At 43.3% G+C, this 14,177-nt stretch overlaps 1 protein-coding gene across 31 annotated transcripts in view; it reads left to right on the forward strand.

Moving 5' to 3' along the window:
- Positions 1 to 14,177, forward strand: part of LOC100737821 (uncharacterized) — a 333,963-nt gene that overhangs the window by 258,252 nt on the left and 61,534 nt on the right. Inside the window, exon 4 of one of the 31 annotated variants that reach the window (XM_085011541.1) lies at positions 3,959 to 6,328. The exons of 29 other annotated variants lie outside the window; for them this stretch is intronic. In XM_085011541.1, the coding sequence (XP_084867667.1) occupies positions 3,959 to 3,981 (23 nt within the window). In that variant the 3' untranslated portion in view covers positions 3,982 to 6,328. Of the gene's footprint in view, positions 1 to 3,958; positions 6,329 to 14,177 lie in introns of those variants that run through there. One more of the 31 variants, XM_085011562.1, reaches the window with a different exon arrangement.

Here is a 14,177-nt window from a genome sequence, read left to right on the forward strand (position 1 = left end):
CAGAAGATGAAAAGCCGGTGAGGAGAAGGCTAGCCATTGAGTGAAAGACATTGAAGGGGCCCCTGTGTTTGTGTGTTGCTTGAAAGAGTTGGTAGTGTGTATGGTATAAGGAAGGGGGGGAAGGCAAGACACTCAGTGGAGGTAGAAAAAACTCTGCAAAGTCAGAGGGGAAGAGGACTTAGGAATCCAGGAATCCACTCCATTGCAGGGAACGCCCCCTCCTGTGCCCATGGAAGCTACAGCTAGATGATTATGGCATTCATTTCCAGTGAGCATGGATGTGGTCTCCTCTCCCTGTCAACACTGCACTCCAGGCAGCCTCCTGCAATCTGTCAGGGTCAGAACTTAATAATAATAACAACAATAATTATAGCTAATAGTTACAGAGCATCTGTTAGGTCTCAGGCACTGGGCTGAGTGTAGTCTCTGCATTATCTCCTCTAATCCTCATGACCCTACAAAGTAGCTGCTCTCATTTTCCCTATTTTGCTCAAGATGAATTCTATTGACCTGTATCCCAGATTCAGTCCAAATGCCTTATTTTACACAAGAGGAAATTGAAACCCAAGATCACATTGTACCAACTGTAGGACTGATGAGAACCTGGATCTGTAAATAGCCAGTCTATTGTCCACACTGATTCCTGGATGGCTACATGGTATGTTAGCATACAGGCTAAATGGCTATAACAAAGAAACCCAAGAACACAATGGCTTAAAAAGTGTTTTACTTATCTCTCTTATCTTGAGCGGTTCAAGACTGATGGGTTATCTCTGCTCCATCAGATACTTCAGAGACCCAGAATCTTTCCATCTTCTTGGTCTGTCATCTCCTCGGGTGTTGTCCTAGGAAAGTTGAGGCTGGTTTAAATACACATTTGCCTTCCAGTCTAGGAGAAGACAAAAAAGTCCAGGGCATATAGTTTCAGCTTCAAGGAGATAACCAAAAAGTTGCACCCAACACTCCCCACATTCCACTAACCTGATGTTAATATGTGACTCCCTGCTGCACACCCCTCCCACCTGCAAAGCAAGCTGAGAAATAGAGCCTCTTGCTAGGAGGCCATGTGTCCAGCTGAAACTCAGGAGTTCTAGTACTAAGAGGAAGGTTCAGAACCATGGGGAAACAGACACTCTCCTTGCTAAACAGATAAAACATGGACCTTAGAGTGATTCCGCACATGTACACCACCACAGGGAAAGGTTCTGAGAGTAATAAAAACAGGGAAAACTAGAGCCAAGAAAATGAGAGAAACAGAATCCCAAAGTCAAAGTTGGCCAAAGAGCGATCTTGTGAATGAAGCCAATCTACACTTGGGCTTTCAAGCTTTATAAGCCAATACCTTCGCACTTTTGTTTAAAACTGTTTGTGATGGCCTCCTCTTACTTGCAACCAAAGGAGTCCTGTTAAATATTGGGTCATTTCTTCAAGACTCACTTTTCCTGCTCTTATTCCATTGGTATAGCTCAGCCGTGGGTCATAGCGCTGGTTCTGGGAGAAGAAAGAAATTCCACTGAAGTAAAAAGCCCTGATGCTCTTAACCGTGTCTTTATCTACCCCCCCCAAGCATCTCCTCAGCACTGCCCTGCCCATACCTCTTTTCTCAAACACTGTCCTCAGGCTGCTCTTATATGAATTCTTTTCTCTATGATATTTATTTTAACTTCATTTCATCTGGATGTGAGTGTGTGTGTGTCTTCACATGACAGTAGTTCTCAATCTTGATTATCAAAATCATCTAGAGGGCTTGGTAAGCATAGTTTTCTAGGTCCTACCCCTAGCTTTTCTAATTCAGCAGGTCTAGGTGGGGCCTAAGTATTTGAATTTCTAACAAGTTCCCAGTGATGCTGATGCTGCTGTCCAGGGATTATACTTTATGAACTACTGGCATATGGGATGGGGGTAGAGTAGGGAGGAACAGCTGCCATCTCCAGAATGGTTTACAATTTGTTAAGATCTTTGATGCAGTGTATTTTAATTGAGCCTCATGGTCGTCATGTAAGATAGATAAGGCAACGATTATTGGCATAACTATTATTCTGACAAGAAAACCGGGACTCAGAAAGATGATTTACCACATTCACACAGCTAGGACTCAAAAAAGCTGAAACTGTAACTCAGATATCCTGGTTGCAATATTTATTGTGTGATAGCATGCTATCTTGCATGAAACGAGGATCCAGTATTAAAGAAGGGGAGAAAGAGGGAGGGGAAGAGGAGAGGGAATCTCAAGGGCAGACGGGACAGGAGAGAGGAGAGAAAAATCTGCAACTGAAACTCTGGAGGCGTGAGCCATACCAAAACCCTCATGCATTTTCCAGATCTGGATTTGGTTCCGCGTCTATCCCTTCCTAGTCTTTGACTATTAAGAATATTTCTTAATCTCTTTGATCTCCAATTATGAAATGGAGATGATGAAACCTACCTTGAAGGGTTGTTTTGATTATTTAATAAATTCATGTATGTAAGTGTTTAGCATGGAGCCCAGGATACAGTAAGTTCTGCATGAATGTTAGCCTTGGAATTTCTCTTAATCTTCATAACCATTCTGAGTTAGATGCTGTTATTAGTGAAGGGTAGACTGGGTCGGTGTAACAGATGAACTCTTTAGATGGCTTGCAGAATACAAAGTTTATTTCCTTCTTACATGACAACTTAAGGTAAGTGTTCTAGTTGATGGGCAGCTCTGCTGCATGCAGTCATTCAGGGGCTCAGGCTGATTGCATTCTACCTTCTTCAATACTTCGCTTATGAAATTTCTTTCTCTCTCTCTATCTTTTTTTTTTTTTTTTTTGTCTTTTTAGGGCCATATCCATGGCATATGGAGGTTCCCAGGTTAGGTGTTGAGTTGGAGCTGTAACCACTGGCCTACACCATAGCCACAGCTGAGCCACATCTGAGCTGTGTCTGGGACATACGCCACAGCTCATGGCAACGCCAGATCCTTAACCCACTGAGCAAGGCCAGGGATTGAATCCACGTCCTCATGGATACTAGTAAGGTTCGTTAACCACTGAGCCATGGCAGGAACTTGCTGAAATTTCTCTTAATATTGCCATTCCAACCATCTAGCCAGCAAGAAGGGGAAAGAGGAAGTAGATGGGGCATGGTGTGGTCTTAAGATGTCACACTGGAAGGCACACACCTCTTCCCTCTGCAGTGAACAAAATGACACGGTCACATCTAATCTCAAAAAAGCTGTTAGGCTCTGATTACACCTCTAGCCTGGGAACCTCCATATGCCACGGGTGCGGCCCTAGGAAAGACAGAAAGACAAAAAAAAAAAAAAAAAAAAAAAAAGCTGTTAGGAGAGAACAGTGCTTCGGTCTCTTGCATTCTTACATATTTTGCTGGGTTCACCAAGACTGCAAGGCCCTCAATGCTCTTTTAGCTAGGTAATTTCTCAGGGTCATTTAAACAGACAATAGCCTGAAGAAATGAAAGAACATCTGTTTATTCCAATAGACACATAAACACACACACACACACACACACACACACACACACACACACACACGTACTGCCAAGGACAATGAGTGGGCTTTCTTATTCCCTACTATAAAAATGGCAGATTCCCCAAGCTCAGCATTCCTCAGTTGTAACACAGACCCACTCTGTGCATAACATCCATCTAGGTTGATTGCATAATCCCCATGAGCCCTGAAGGCAAGAGGAAGCAATGCAAATATGCTTATGCACTTGTTGTATCATGAGGAATAAAATCTTTTGTCTCTGTGACCTAGGAGTCTCATGTGCTCTATCAACATCAATGAAACAGTGACCAGTTAATGTATTAGTTTGTAAGAGGGTAAAATCAAACGCCACGGAAAGTTGGGAAATGTGGTCCCTAGCTGGGCAGCAATATCCTGGCTATAATTCCAGAACTAGAGAAGAAGGACAAAGGGGACTTTGATGATTAGCTAGCGGTCTTGTTCATAAGTGATCTTATCCCCCACAGGAAATAGAAACTCAAGGAAGTGAAGCAACTTGCCTAAGATCTGACAAGAAGCAGAGCTGGGAGTTGAACACATGTCTGATAAATTTCTTCTACTGAAAATGAGAAGACCCACCCCAGGAATCTATTACTGCAGCCATGCAAACATGTGTACAGAGGCCTGTTTGCTGGGAGGCTTATGTCCACCTTGCGCTTCTCCCTAACACTTCCGAGGCTCTGGGAGGGGCCCTAGCAACGTGGTCACGTGACATTGGAGGCCATGCTAAGGAGACTGGATTTTATCATATAGGCAGTCGGAAGGCACTTGAAGCTCTTAAGCAGGAGTACAATGCTGTGACTGCAATGTGGGAGGTTAACTAGCTGGAGGGAGACACCGGAGGCAAGGATGCTGTTGCTATGGTGCCCGGCACTGTAGTAGTATTCTCCATGTACAGAATGAAGGCTTTGGTTGAAAATGTTATAGGCACATGGCATCCTGTGCTTGAGAAGGATACACCACATTTTATTCAAGTTGGCAGTAACCTCTAGGGGCCAGGCATAAGTTGCGATTGGGGAAGGGGACAGGGGCCTTGGTCATATTTTATATATTAAGCTGGATGATGGGTGATTCTTAACCTTTTGCAAATCTTAAGTACTGTTTAACATAATGTGTAAAAGCCACTTTAGAGGCAGCACCGAAAGGATTGTGCTTTGGACAATATGCCTGTGCAGTGCCTCCCAGAGATCTTTGCATACTCAGAAGAGAATTCATTAATATAAAGGGAGAAATGTCTAATGGAGGAATGTCTCTTTCCAGCAACCTGTAGGTGGGAAAGATATTTCTGGGCAAGGAAGAGTCTCTGGGGACTGTCTGCAGTCACATATGTATGGCTGGCCCTGACTGTTCTACCCGATGGCACACAGGGCTGGACCTGTGCGGCCCCTGCAGGGAAAACTCTGCCTCCCCTCTGGAGGGAGTCTCGTTGGCGAACTGGCTGGTATTTGCTCTGAGGTCCCCCCATCAAAGGATCATGTCAGCAGCGGCCATTTTATCAGCCATACCCCTCACCCCCAAATGCCTGAATTTCCCTCTGTGAATTTTTCTTAATTTTTTTTTTAAAGCCAAGATGAACATGCTAATCTTTCTCCTCTCTCGGCTTCACATCAAGCCCTGGTGCACAGCCTTGCATTATTCATGAAGGTTTACATTAATCAAAGGCTTCAAAGTTTCATAAAGTTTCTATTTTGGAGCACACATTCTTTGTAGAGTTGGCACTTACTGGACAATGGGATCATATTTTGGAGACTCTCCAGCATTCTTAATTCCCATCTGCTTTATTTGCTGCAGCTGTTTTATTTCTTCCCCAGAGACCGTATCTCAGAATTCTGCAGCATGGAGACTGTTTTCAAATAAATGTCAGCACCAGGGCATGCGCTCTGGGTTGAATGAATATAAAAAATGTCGAAATAGTTACACTTGATTTGTGTTCTCTGTCTGTGACGTCCACACGTATGTTATTTTGGAGAGGCTTCTACTACTTCAGGATCCATTTTCTCTTTTTTCCTTAAAAACTAACCCCTAACTTTGAGGTGAGCCAGGAAGAATAAAGACTGCCTTTCTCAGGTTCCCGTAATACTCCCTGGCCGTGGCTGTGTGACCAAGTTCTGCCCATGGGATGTAACAAGAGTCTGACCTGTCATTTTATCTTATCTTATCTTATTTTTTGTCTTTTGTCTTTTTCGGGCCGCACCCGAGGCATATGGAGGTTCCGAGGCTAGGGATCGAATCAGAGCTGTAGCTGCCGGCCTGAGCCACAGCCACAGCAACGCGGGATCCAAGCCACATCTGCAACCTACACCACAGCTCATGGCAGTGCTGGATCCCCAACCCACTAAGCAAGGCCAGGAATCGAACCCTCGTCCTCATGGGTACTGGTCAGGTTAATTAACCACTGAGCCACGGCGGGAACTCCTGGCCTGTCATATTAGATTCAAGACATTCCCCCGCCGTTTCCTCTTCTGCCTTCCTACCCTCTGCAATGTTCCGCCGTGGCTGGAGCTTGTATTACAAGGAGGAGTCAGTGTGCTAAGGACAGTAAAGCAACAAAATAGAAATCACGGACTCCCTGACCCTCAGAATGCCTTCCCAGCCCTGGACTTCCTACAAGTGAGAAAATTACACTGTGTTTTCTAGGGGAGGGTTGTGACACTCGGGCTGAGCTAATCCTTATTCATGCCCTCTTCTTGGTTTTTTTGACTGCGCCCATAGCATGCAGAAGGTCCCAGGCCAGGGATCAAAACCCGTGCCACAGCAGTGGCAATTCTGGATCCTTAACCTCCTAGGCCCCCAGAGAACTCCAAACCATGCAATAAATGTCATTATTTAAAAAGCTTTATGGAAGTATAGTTGATTTACAATGTTGTGATAATATCTGCTATACAACAAAGTGATTCGGTTATGCATATATATACATCCATTCTCTTTGAGATTCTTTTCCCACATAGATTATCCCAGAATATTGGGTAGAGTTCCCTGTGCTAGACAGCAGGTCCCCACTGGCCAATGATTCCATATAGCGCAGTGTGCATACGTCAGTCCCAAACCCCAAGTCCATCCCTCCCCCCAACCTGTCCCCTTTGGTAATCCTAAGTTGTTTTCAAAGTCTGTGAGTCTGTTTCTGTTCTGCAAATATGTTTGTTTGCATCCTTTTTTTAGATTCCACACATAAGTGATATCATATGATGTTTGTCTTTCACTGTCCAACTTTGCAACAGTGACAATGCCAGCTCCTTAAGGATCTGTTAGGCCACCAGGGAACTCCAAACCCTGCAAGCAAATGTCATCCTTCCCACCCCCACTCTTTAATTCATTCTTTAAGAGACAAGGTCTTCTGAACGTTTTGTAAGAAGCACTTTAACAATTAGGATTTTACCTGTTTAATATCGAAGGTCATAGGTGGAAAGAACTAGGCCAAGATGCCAAGTCTTGGAAGCATAAAAAACTTGCTGTATGATATTAGATCAACTACTGCTCTGTCTCCTTTTTCCAATATCCACAGCAGGGATGTTCCCTACTGTACTAGAAGAAAACAGGAACTGATCCAGCTAAGCAGGAATAATGAGGCCTCCAATACCATTGAGTTGTAAACTGTTGTGTAATACTGGATTACTAGTATTTTTCTCATTATAAAAGCACAAGAATGAAAATCACCAATAATCCCATTATCAAGTTATCATTTTGATCTCTTTTTCCTTTCAGGTTTTTCAATGCAAACATAGATGTCTTTTCATAAATGCTATCTAGGCTATATAGTCAATGCAGTTTCCCTTTATTACATCTTTTTATATAGTGAACATTTTCACATGTCATTTTGCTCTTTTGGGGGGGTGGGGGCTGCACCCATAGCATATGGAAGTTCCCAGGCTAGGGCTCGAATCGGAGCAGCAGCTGTCAACCTACGCCACAGCCACAGCAACGCCAGATCTGAGCTGTGTTTTCGACCTACACCGTAGCTCACAGCAGCACCGGATCCCTAATCCACTGAGCAAGGCCCGGGATCAGACTTTCGTCCTCAAGGATACGAGTTGGATACGTTTCCGCTGTGCCACAAGGGGAACTCCTCACATGTTATTTTGAATTCTTCTACAATATTTTTTTAAATCATCTGTGCTCCAGGCCATCATATGACTATAATGTATAGTCTTGGGTACATTTTCCTTCCTTTCTTTCTTTTCTGTTGTAAATAACACTGGGATGAACATCCCTGTAGATAGTATTTGCACACATCCTTATTTTTTTAAATTAGGGTAAATTCCTAGAACTGGAATTCATGAGGATTTAACCGCCGTTTCTACTACCCCCTTTTTAAGACCCATTTTGATGTCACTGTCTCATCTGGTTTCCAGAACAATAACCCATTGTCTGATTCTTGTTTAAAAAAAATAAGAGAATTTGAGCATTTCTTGTTCCGAAATATTCATAGGTTTTTGTTTTCATCTTCTACCATTGCAAGCAGTTAAAAACACAGCCTGGAGAAGCGGCATTTTTCTTCCAGAAAATGAATTGGTAATTTATTCAAATGAGTCTGGGTAGTTGTTTTAAATTATTACCTTATACAAACCTCTAATGAAATGAAGTCAGTTTACATCTTTAAATAACCTTTAATATTTGTACAAGTAAATATCTCCATTTGACGATAATGGAAATTGTCAGAAATTTTCATCTGCTCACAGTTTAGCTCACTCGCAAAGGCTGTCAGACAGCCAAATGATGTGACTCAAGAGTGTCGCTAGTCGTTTCAGCAGAAGACAGTATTTCAAAGGTAGGGGAAAGGAGGTGCAGACACTAATGAAGTTGTATTATCAGAACATAGAATTAGGATTGTGACAAGAGACAGTGGTGCCAGTGACATGTAGTTAGAATGTTCAAGCCTGTGAAGTCTCGAGCTGAATCTCAGGGACAGAAACGTTGCAAAGGGCAGACTGATGAATACACCTAAATGGAAACAGACCAGGTCTCAGTGTATCTGGCTGGGGAAAAAAAAGCAAAAACAAAGCAAAACCAAAAGACTGAGGAAACAAAAAACACATCCAAGCCAATCAAGAATGTGTGAAATAGGCAGGATGTAGGGTTGTGTAAATACTCTTGACACGACTGAAGAATGAAGCCAGTGTGCTTGGGTGTGTTTGTTCTCATGAAGAATGAGATAGTGAAACTGGATCCAATGGATCATGGTTCTATTAAGGACTCCAGATTAAAAATGCTGTCTTATCAGGGATTTGTGACTATTTTTGTGGGGGAGGGGAGAGGGAGGTGAAGAGAAGAGAATAGAAAAGCAAAGGAGAAGAGGGTCCCTCTTCATCCAAAATGGAGCCCAGAAATATTGATCTCCATGAGATGGCCACTTTAGAATGGCCCTTGTCATTTATCTTTCATTCATTCATTTGATGTGAATTTATTGTCCATTATGTGCCAGTCACTGCTCTAGTCAACCCAGGGGATGCAGTGGTGAATAAGACACACGAGGCCCCTGTTCTCACAATTTGCTTTCTTTTTTTTTTTTTTTTTTTTTTTTTTTTGCTTTTTAGCGCCACACCTGAGGCATATGGAAGGTCAGGCTAAGGGTTTAATCGGAGCTGCAGCTGCCAGCCTATGCCACAACCATAGCAACATGGGTACGAGCAGTGTCTACAACCTTCACCACAGCTCACAGCAATGCCGAAGCCTTAACCCCCTGAGTAAGGCCAGGGATCGAACTCTCTTCCTCAAGGATACTAGTTGGGTTTGTTACCACCAAGTCACAACAGGAACTCCACAATTTGCATTCTTTCGGGGTTAGAGAGCTTGAGAGAGGGCTCTGAGTCTAGCCCAGCCCCCAGCCCTCAGATCCTGAGCCAAATAAATGATTATCATTGTTTTAAGGCACTGTTTGGTGTGTGGGGGGGTTCTGTTATGTGATCTAGAAGGCTTCATGGAGGAGGTGACATTTGAGCTGAAGACAGTGTCATGGAGGAGCTAGAGGAGGAAGAAGAACATTCCAGACAAAGGGAACAGTGCAAATATTCTAAGGCAGAGATGGATTCAATAAACTTAAGGTAGGAAAGAAGACCAATGAAGCTAAAGCCTAACATGGCAAGAGAGATGTGAACGCTAGCATGTAGTAGGTGCTTTAAAAACATCAGCCATTATTAGTGTTATTGATTGCCTCCTGTTGCCTGGTTCTCTCCCTGGAATTGATTTAAGGTTTTTGACCTTAAAAGATCTTTGGTTTGGTGGATGGGGCAGACTCACCCAAATAATATAGAATGATGCAGAGTGTGGCCACGGTCACCTTCCAGATTCAATATGGCGACACTGGTATAACCAGAGCCCATTTCCTATCCTGTCTCAGGGGCATGGTTGGTGGTAAAGAAATTTTCCCAAGTTTTATCTCAAACCACTGAGATTCAGGGTGAGGGGAAGGTGGATGTTTAGGTTCTGCAATTTTCCTCAAAAAGAAGAGGATTTAACACCTTTTTCAAAAATCCCAATTCCCTTAAAGAGCTCGCATATAAAACATTCAAAGCAATATGATGTGGATATGTGTTTTAAGGACTACAAACGTACATGTGAATGTCTTTGAAATATCAAATCACTTTCAAAAGTCCTTTTGCAGTCTCTGCCTTCTTTAACCTGACAGTCTAACTTGTGGCTAATGTGTAGTATACCACACGCAAATATTAAATGACATCATCAGAAGGTTCAGAGAAGCAGTCTGAACCTGCATCTTATGGTGGGTACAAATGCCCTCTAACTTGCAGACAACAGATTCTCTGATCTAAGAGCATGACCAGTGAACAACACAGAGAAGACCTGCCCAAGGACAACCAGGCAGAGGTTGCTTTCAAGGAACTGGACACAGAAGAGATGGAAGATAACAAGTCATTTAATATTTTATGTGAGCACCCAGAGAAGGTTCACATAAAAGCAAAGAGCTAGAGCCATGTTATACCCTTCCAACAAATATAAGAGTACGTGGCATGTCTCTAAAACCTCTGATCCCTTTGCATGTGCAAACAGCTGACTCCTCGTGCCATCCCTGTACATCAGGCTCTTTGGATGCAAGTGACACAAACTCGATTTAAATTGGCTTAAGTAAAAAAAAGTGGATTTCATTAGTTCACGGACTCAAGTTGTGGAAAAAGTAGGATGGATCTGGGCTCGGGGAAGTCAGGATCCAGGACCTCCACTACCAGGGGGAATCCTTGCTTTTCTGCTTCTTCCCAAACATTATCTTTACTCTCTAGACCAGATTCTCCAAATGACAGGAGACATGACCTCAGTCTACTCCAGGCTTACATCCTGGCAGCTTACTACCAAATATGACAAGGAACTCTTTCTGGAGTTCCCTGATGGCTCAGCAGATTAAGGATCTGGCATTGTCAGTGCTGTGGCTTGGGTTGGAGCTATGGTACAGGTTCAACCCCTTGCCCAGGAACTTCCACATGTTGCAGGCACAGCCCACTACTCCCCACCAAAGAAAGAAAGAAAGAATCTCTTTCTTCCCAGCTTATATTTGGAAAAATACCCAGGAATTCACTCTGATTGACCTTGAGTCACTTGGCCCCCTCCTTTGGTGTGTCACTCTGACCAAACAGTGAAGGGCTGTGCATGGCCTGAAAGAAGCAAGATCTATTACTACAGTTTAACCCAATGCCATTATTTTAGATTCAAGATATTCACACGTAAGAATTCGGAGATTTGTGGGGAGGTTCTGAGGAGAGGTCAGAGATGTTGAGCAGATAAAAATCTTAGCAATCTTAGCATCACCTTCCCAAAGAGAAAGCATTAGGCATTGTCTGAGATCAGCGCTTATAGATGGGTAGCTCCCTGGTACCCCTCTCTGCCGCCTTAGACAGAAGACAGGGCTTACCTGCTGGTGAAACAGGAAAGGCGCGGTTTCTAGAGTTCAGCTCATCCAGGGTATGGATTTCCCCTTGTAAAGCACTTATACTTCAAGAACACAGATTTCATAGAATCACTGTCTTCTCAGATGGAAGAGACAGTTTAACCCAATGCCATTATTTTAGATTCAAGACATTCACACATAAGAATTCGGAGATTTGTGGGGAGGTTCTGAGGAGAGAGGCAGGGAGCAGCTGTCATGCTGAGTTGGTTCTGCTGAGAAAGAAGAGTGGCGAGAATCACCAGGACCTTGGCTGGAGGTCACGCTAGGGCTGTTCTTCACCCCCACCCCCTCACTCCCACCCCCTTAGCAGTCCTTGCAGTGTACTTTTTCAAGATCTTTTTTCAGAATAGCATTTGTGTCTAGATACATCCAATGTTAACAGTGACCAGAAACAGCCTAATTATAGTATCTGCGGTGTTTTCAGCTCACTGCCATCCCTGCCCCCCAGCAGTAGCACCCCAGCCCAACACAGGCATATCCACACCCACACATGGTTGGGCACCCACCAGCCTCCCCTTTTTGCTGTTAGTGCAGATAAGGGAAAGTGGTAGGAAAAATGTAGACACCAGCAAAGCAGCAATATTTTTATTGGAAGGACAGAGAACTACAGAAGAGAACAGATAAGGAAGAGTGAGTAGAAAAGATAATGTGAAGGGGAAGACAAAGCCTCTTTGAGCTGTGAGTTTTAGGTAGCATCTTTAGGGATGCTTAGAGTGAGGGAAGGGAAGGTCTTTGAGGGTTCTGCTGTTTAGGTAGGAGGTAGAAAGGAAGAGGGAGAGAGTAACAGAAAAATAATTCAAGACATTTTGTTGTGTATTTTTAGTGTAATCCTACTCAATCCTAGGTTTATACTCAGGAGAATTGAAAACATATGTTCATCTAAAATCTTGCACATGACTCTTCAACTTATAGTAGCCAAAAAGTGGGGGAAAAAAACCCAAATGTCCACCAACTGATGAAGGGATAATAAAATGTAGTCTGTGAATACAGTGGAATATTATTCAACCTCTCTGAGGTCAACTTCCTTAGCTCTCAAATAAAAGAAAGATCATAATTTTTGATCTACTATTCTATGTATATGTACCATTGCTTTTCCTATCCAGAGGCCTAGCTAGCCAGTGATTCATAGTTTGTTTCATGGGAGAAATATTCAGACAAGCAGACTACCTCTTCCAGAAATTTGGACTAAGAGAGGCAGTTGTTGGCAGTTGATAGTGTGCAGCAGAGCTGAAGAGTCATGATGGCTGCCATACTGACCACGTATGAAATAAGGAATGAGGAGAACTGGTTGAGAGAGAAAAGTATGGGCAGAAATCCATAGAGAAAGAGAGAGAAAAACAGAGACCCTGTGGCTTCCAGAGGCAAAGCAGCCTTGTGTCTCAGCGTTCCCTTCTAATTTATTTGAAGCTGTCTTATATTTTGATTTCTGTCTTGGATTCCTTGAGGTTCCTAAATGTCTATGCTGAGCTTCACCACTTTTACTCACGTTGATCAAGTTTGAGTGTGGTTTTTTCTTTTTTCTTTTCTTTTCTTTTTTTTTTTCTTTTTTGGCTTTTGAGTGCTGCACTAAGGCACATGGAGGTTCCCAGACAAGAGGTCCAGTTGGAGCTGTAGCCACTGGCAACGCCAGATCCTTAACCCACTGAGCAAGGCCAGGGATCAAATCTGCATCCTCATGGATACGTTTCCACCTGAATGTGTTTTCTGTTTCTTCTAAAAACAAAACAAAACAAAACAAAACAAAAACAAAAAACCAGTATGTGGTGTGGTGTAGCCTTGTTTAAAGTACCTTTCTTGCTACCTGCTACGTTATTGAATTAGATTAAGGATCAAATAACTTTCCTGATTGAATGTAGGCAGGAGCCATGCCTTTTAAATATAGGTGTTACTAAAAATATGTTGGGAGATGCTGGCCGTTGATGGTATGCAACAGAGCTGAAATTGTTAAAGCGTATGAAAATACTTTGAACACTGCAAAGCTCGACGCTGATGGAGAACATAAGGGATTATTAATAATCTGATTAAGCTTTTATGAAATCCCCATCAGTCAGCTTGGGGTATCTGCCACCATGAATAAAGCCAAAAGTAATGGCTAAACTATATAGAAATGGGACAAAATTCTACATCTTTGTCTGAGAAATTTTAACTTTAACCCTTTTCTAAAGTGAAAGTAAAATTTAAGGGAGCTCTCCGCCAATGAGCAAGACATTTGGGCCCCTTCCGGCAGGAAGTACATTTGTTTTGTAAACTTTCCAGCAAGGAGCTGTCAGAGTCAAGGGAAAAACCAGATTTGCCGTCTCAGCTAAATTCCTGGCGCTTCTGCTGGGGATGAACTACAAGAGGAAGTGCAGGGTTGAGTTTAACAGCTTCACAAATCTCCATTTAGGGCACTTGGGCATTAAGACAATGCCTACATCCCCTGCTACCGAAGAAGTGCTTTGGGGATGCTCAGTTGCCCAGCTTACCTGGGTTGGCCGGCTTCGCCCGTCTCTCCTCTTTATCGGAGTAACCCCAGGCTACATAATAAGACATGGAGCAAAAGAGAAGATACAACCACTAAAGACAGACGTAGGGTGAAGGAAGATAAGGACTGCTCTCTTCATCTCGGGGCTACCTACCATATCCAAACTTCGGGTTCTCATTCTGCGGCAGAAGCAGTCCTAGCTGTAGGGACCTTACAAAGAGCATGTACACATTCAGATCAGTGCCTGGTAGCTGACTGAGCCCAAGTGCAGATCTTTGGTCCCCTTGATCTGCTCACGCTGCTCCAAGCTGACCTCAGCACCGTCCGGCCC

The sequence above is a fragment of the Sus scrofa genome, chromosome 2 (genome assembly GCF_054392235.1).
Source record: "Sus scrofa isolate SSC_HxYL_T2T_F1_AM1 chromosome 2, Sscrofa_HxYL_maternal_Yorkshire_Landrace_v2.0, whole genome shotgun sequence".
Lineage (NCBI taxonomy): Eukaryota > Metazoa > Chordata > Mammalia > Artiodactyla > Suidae > Sus > Sus scrofa.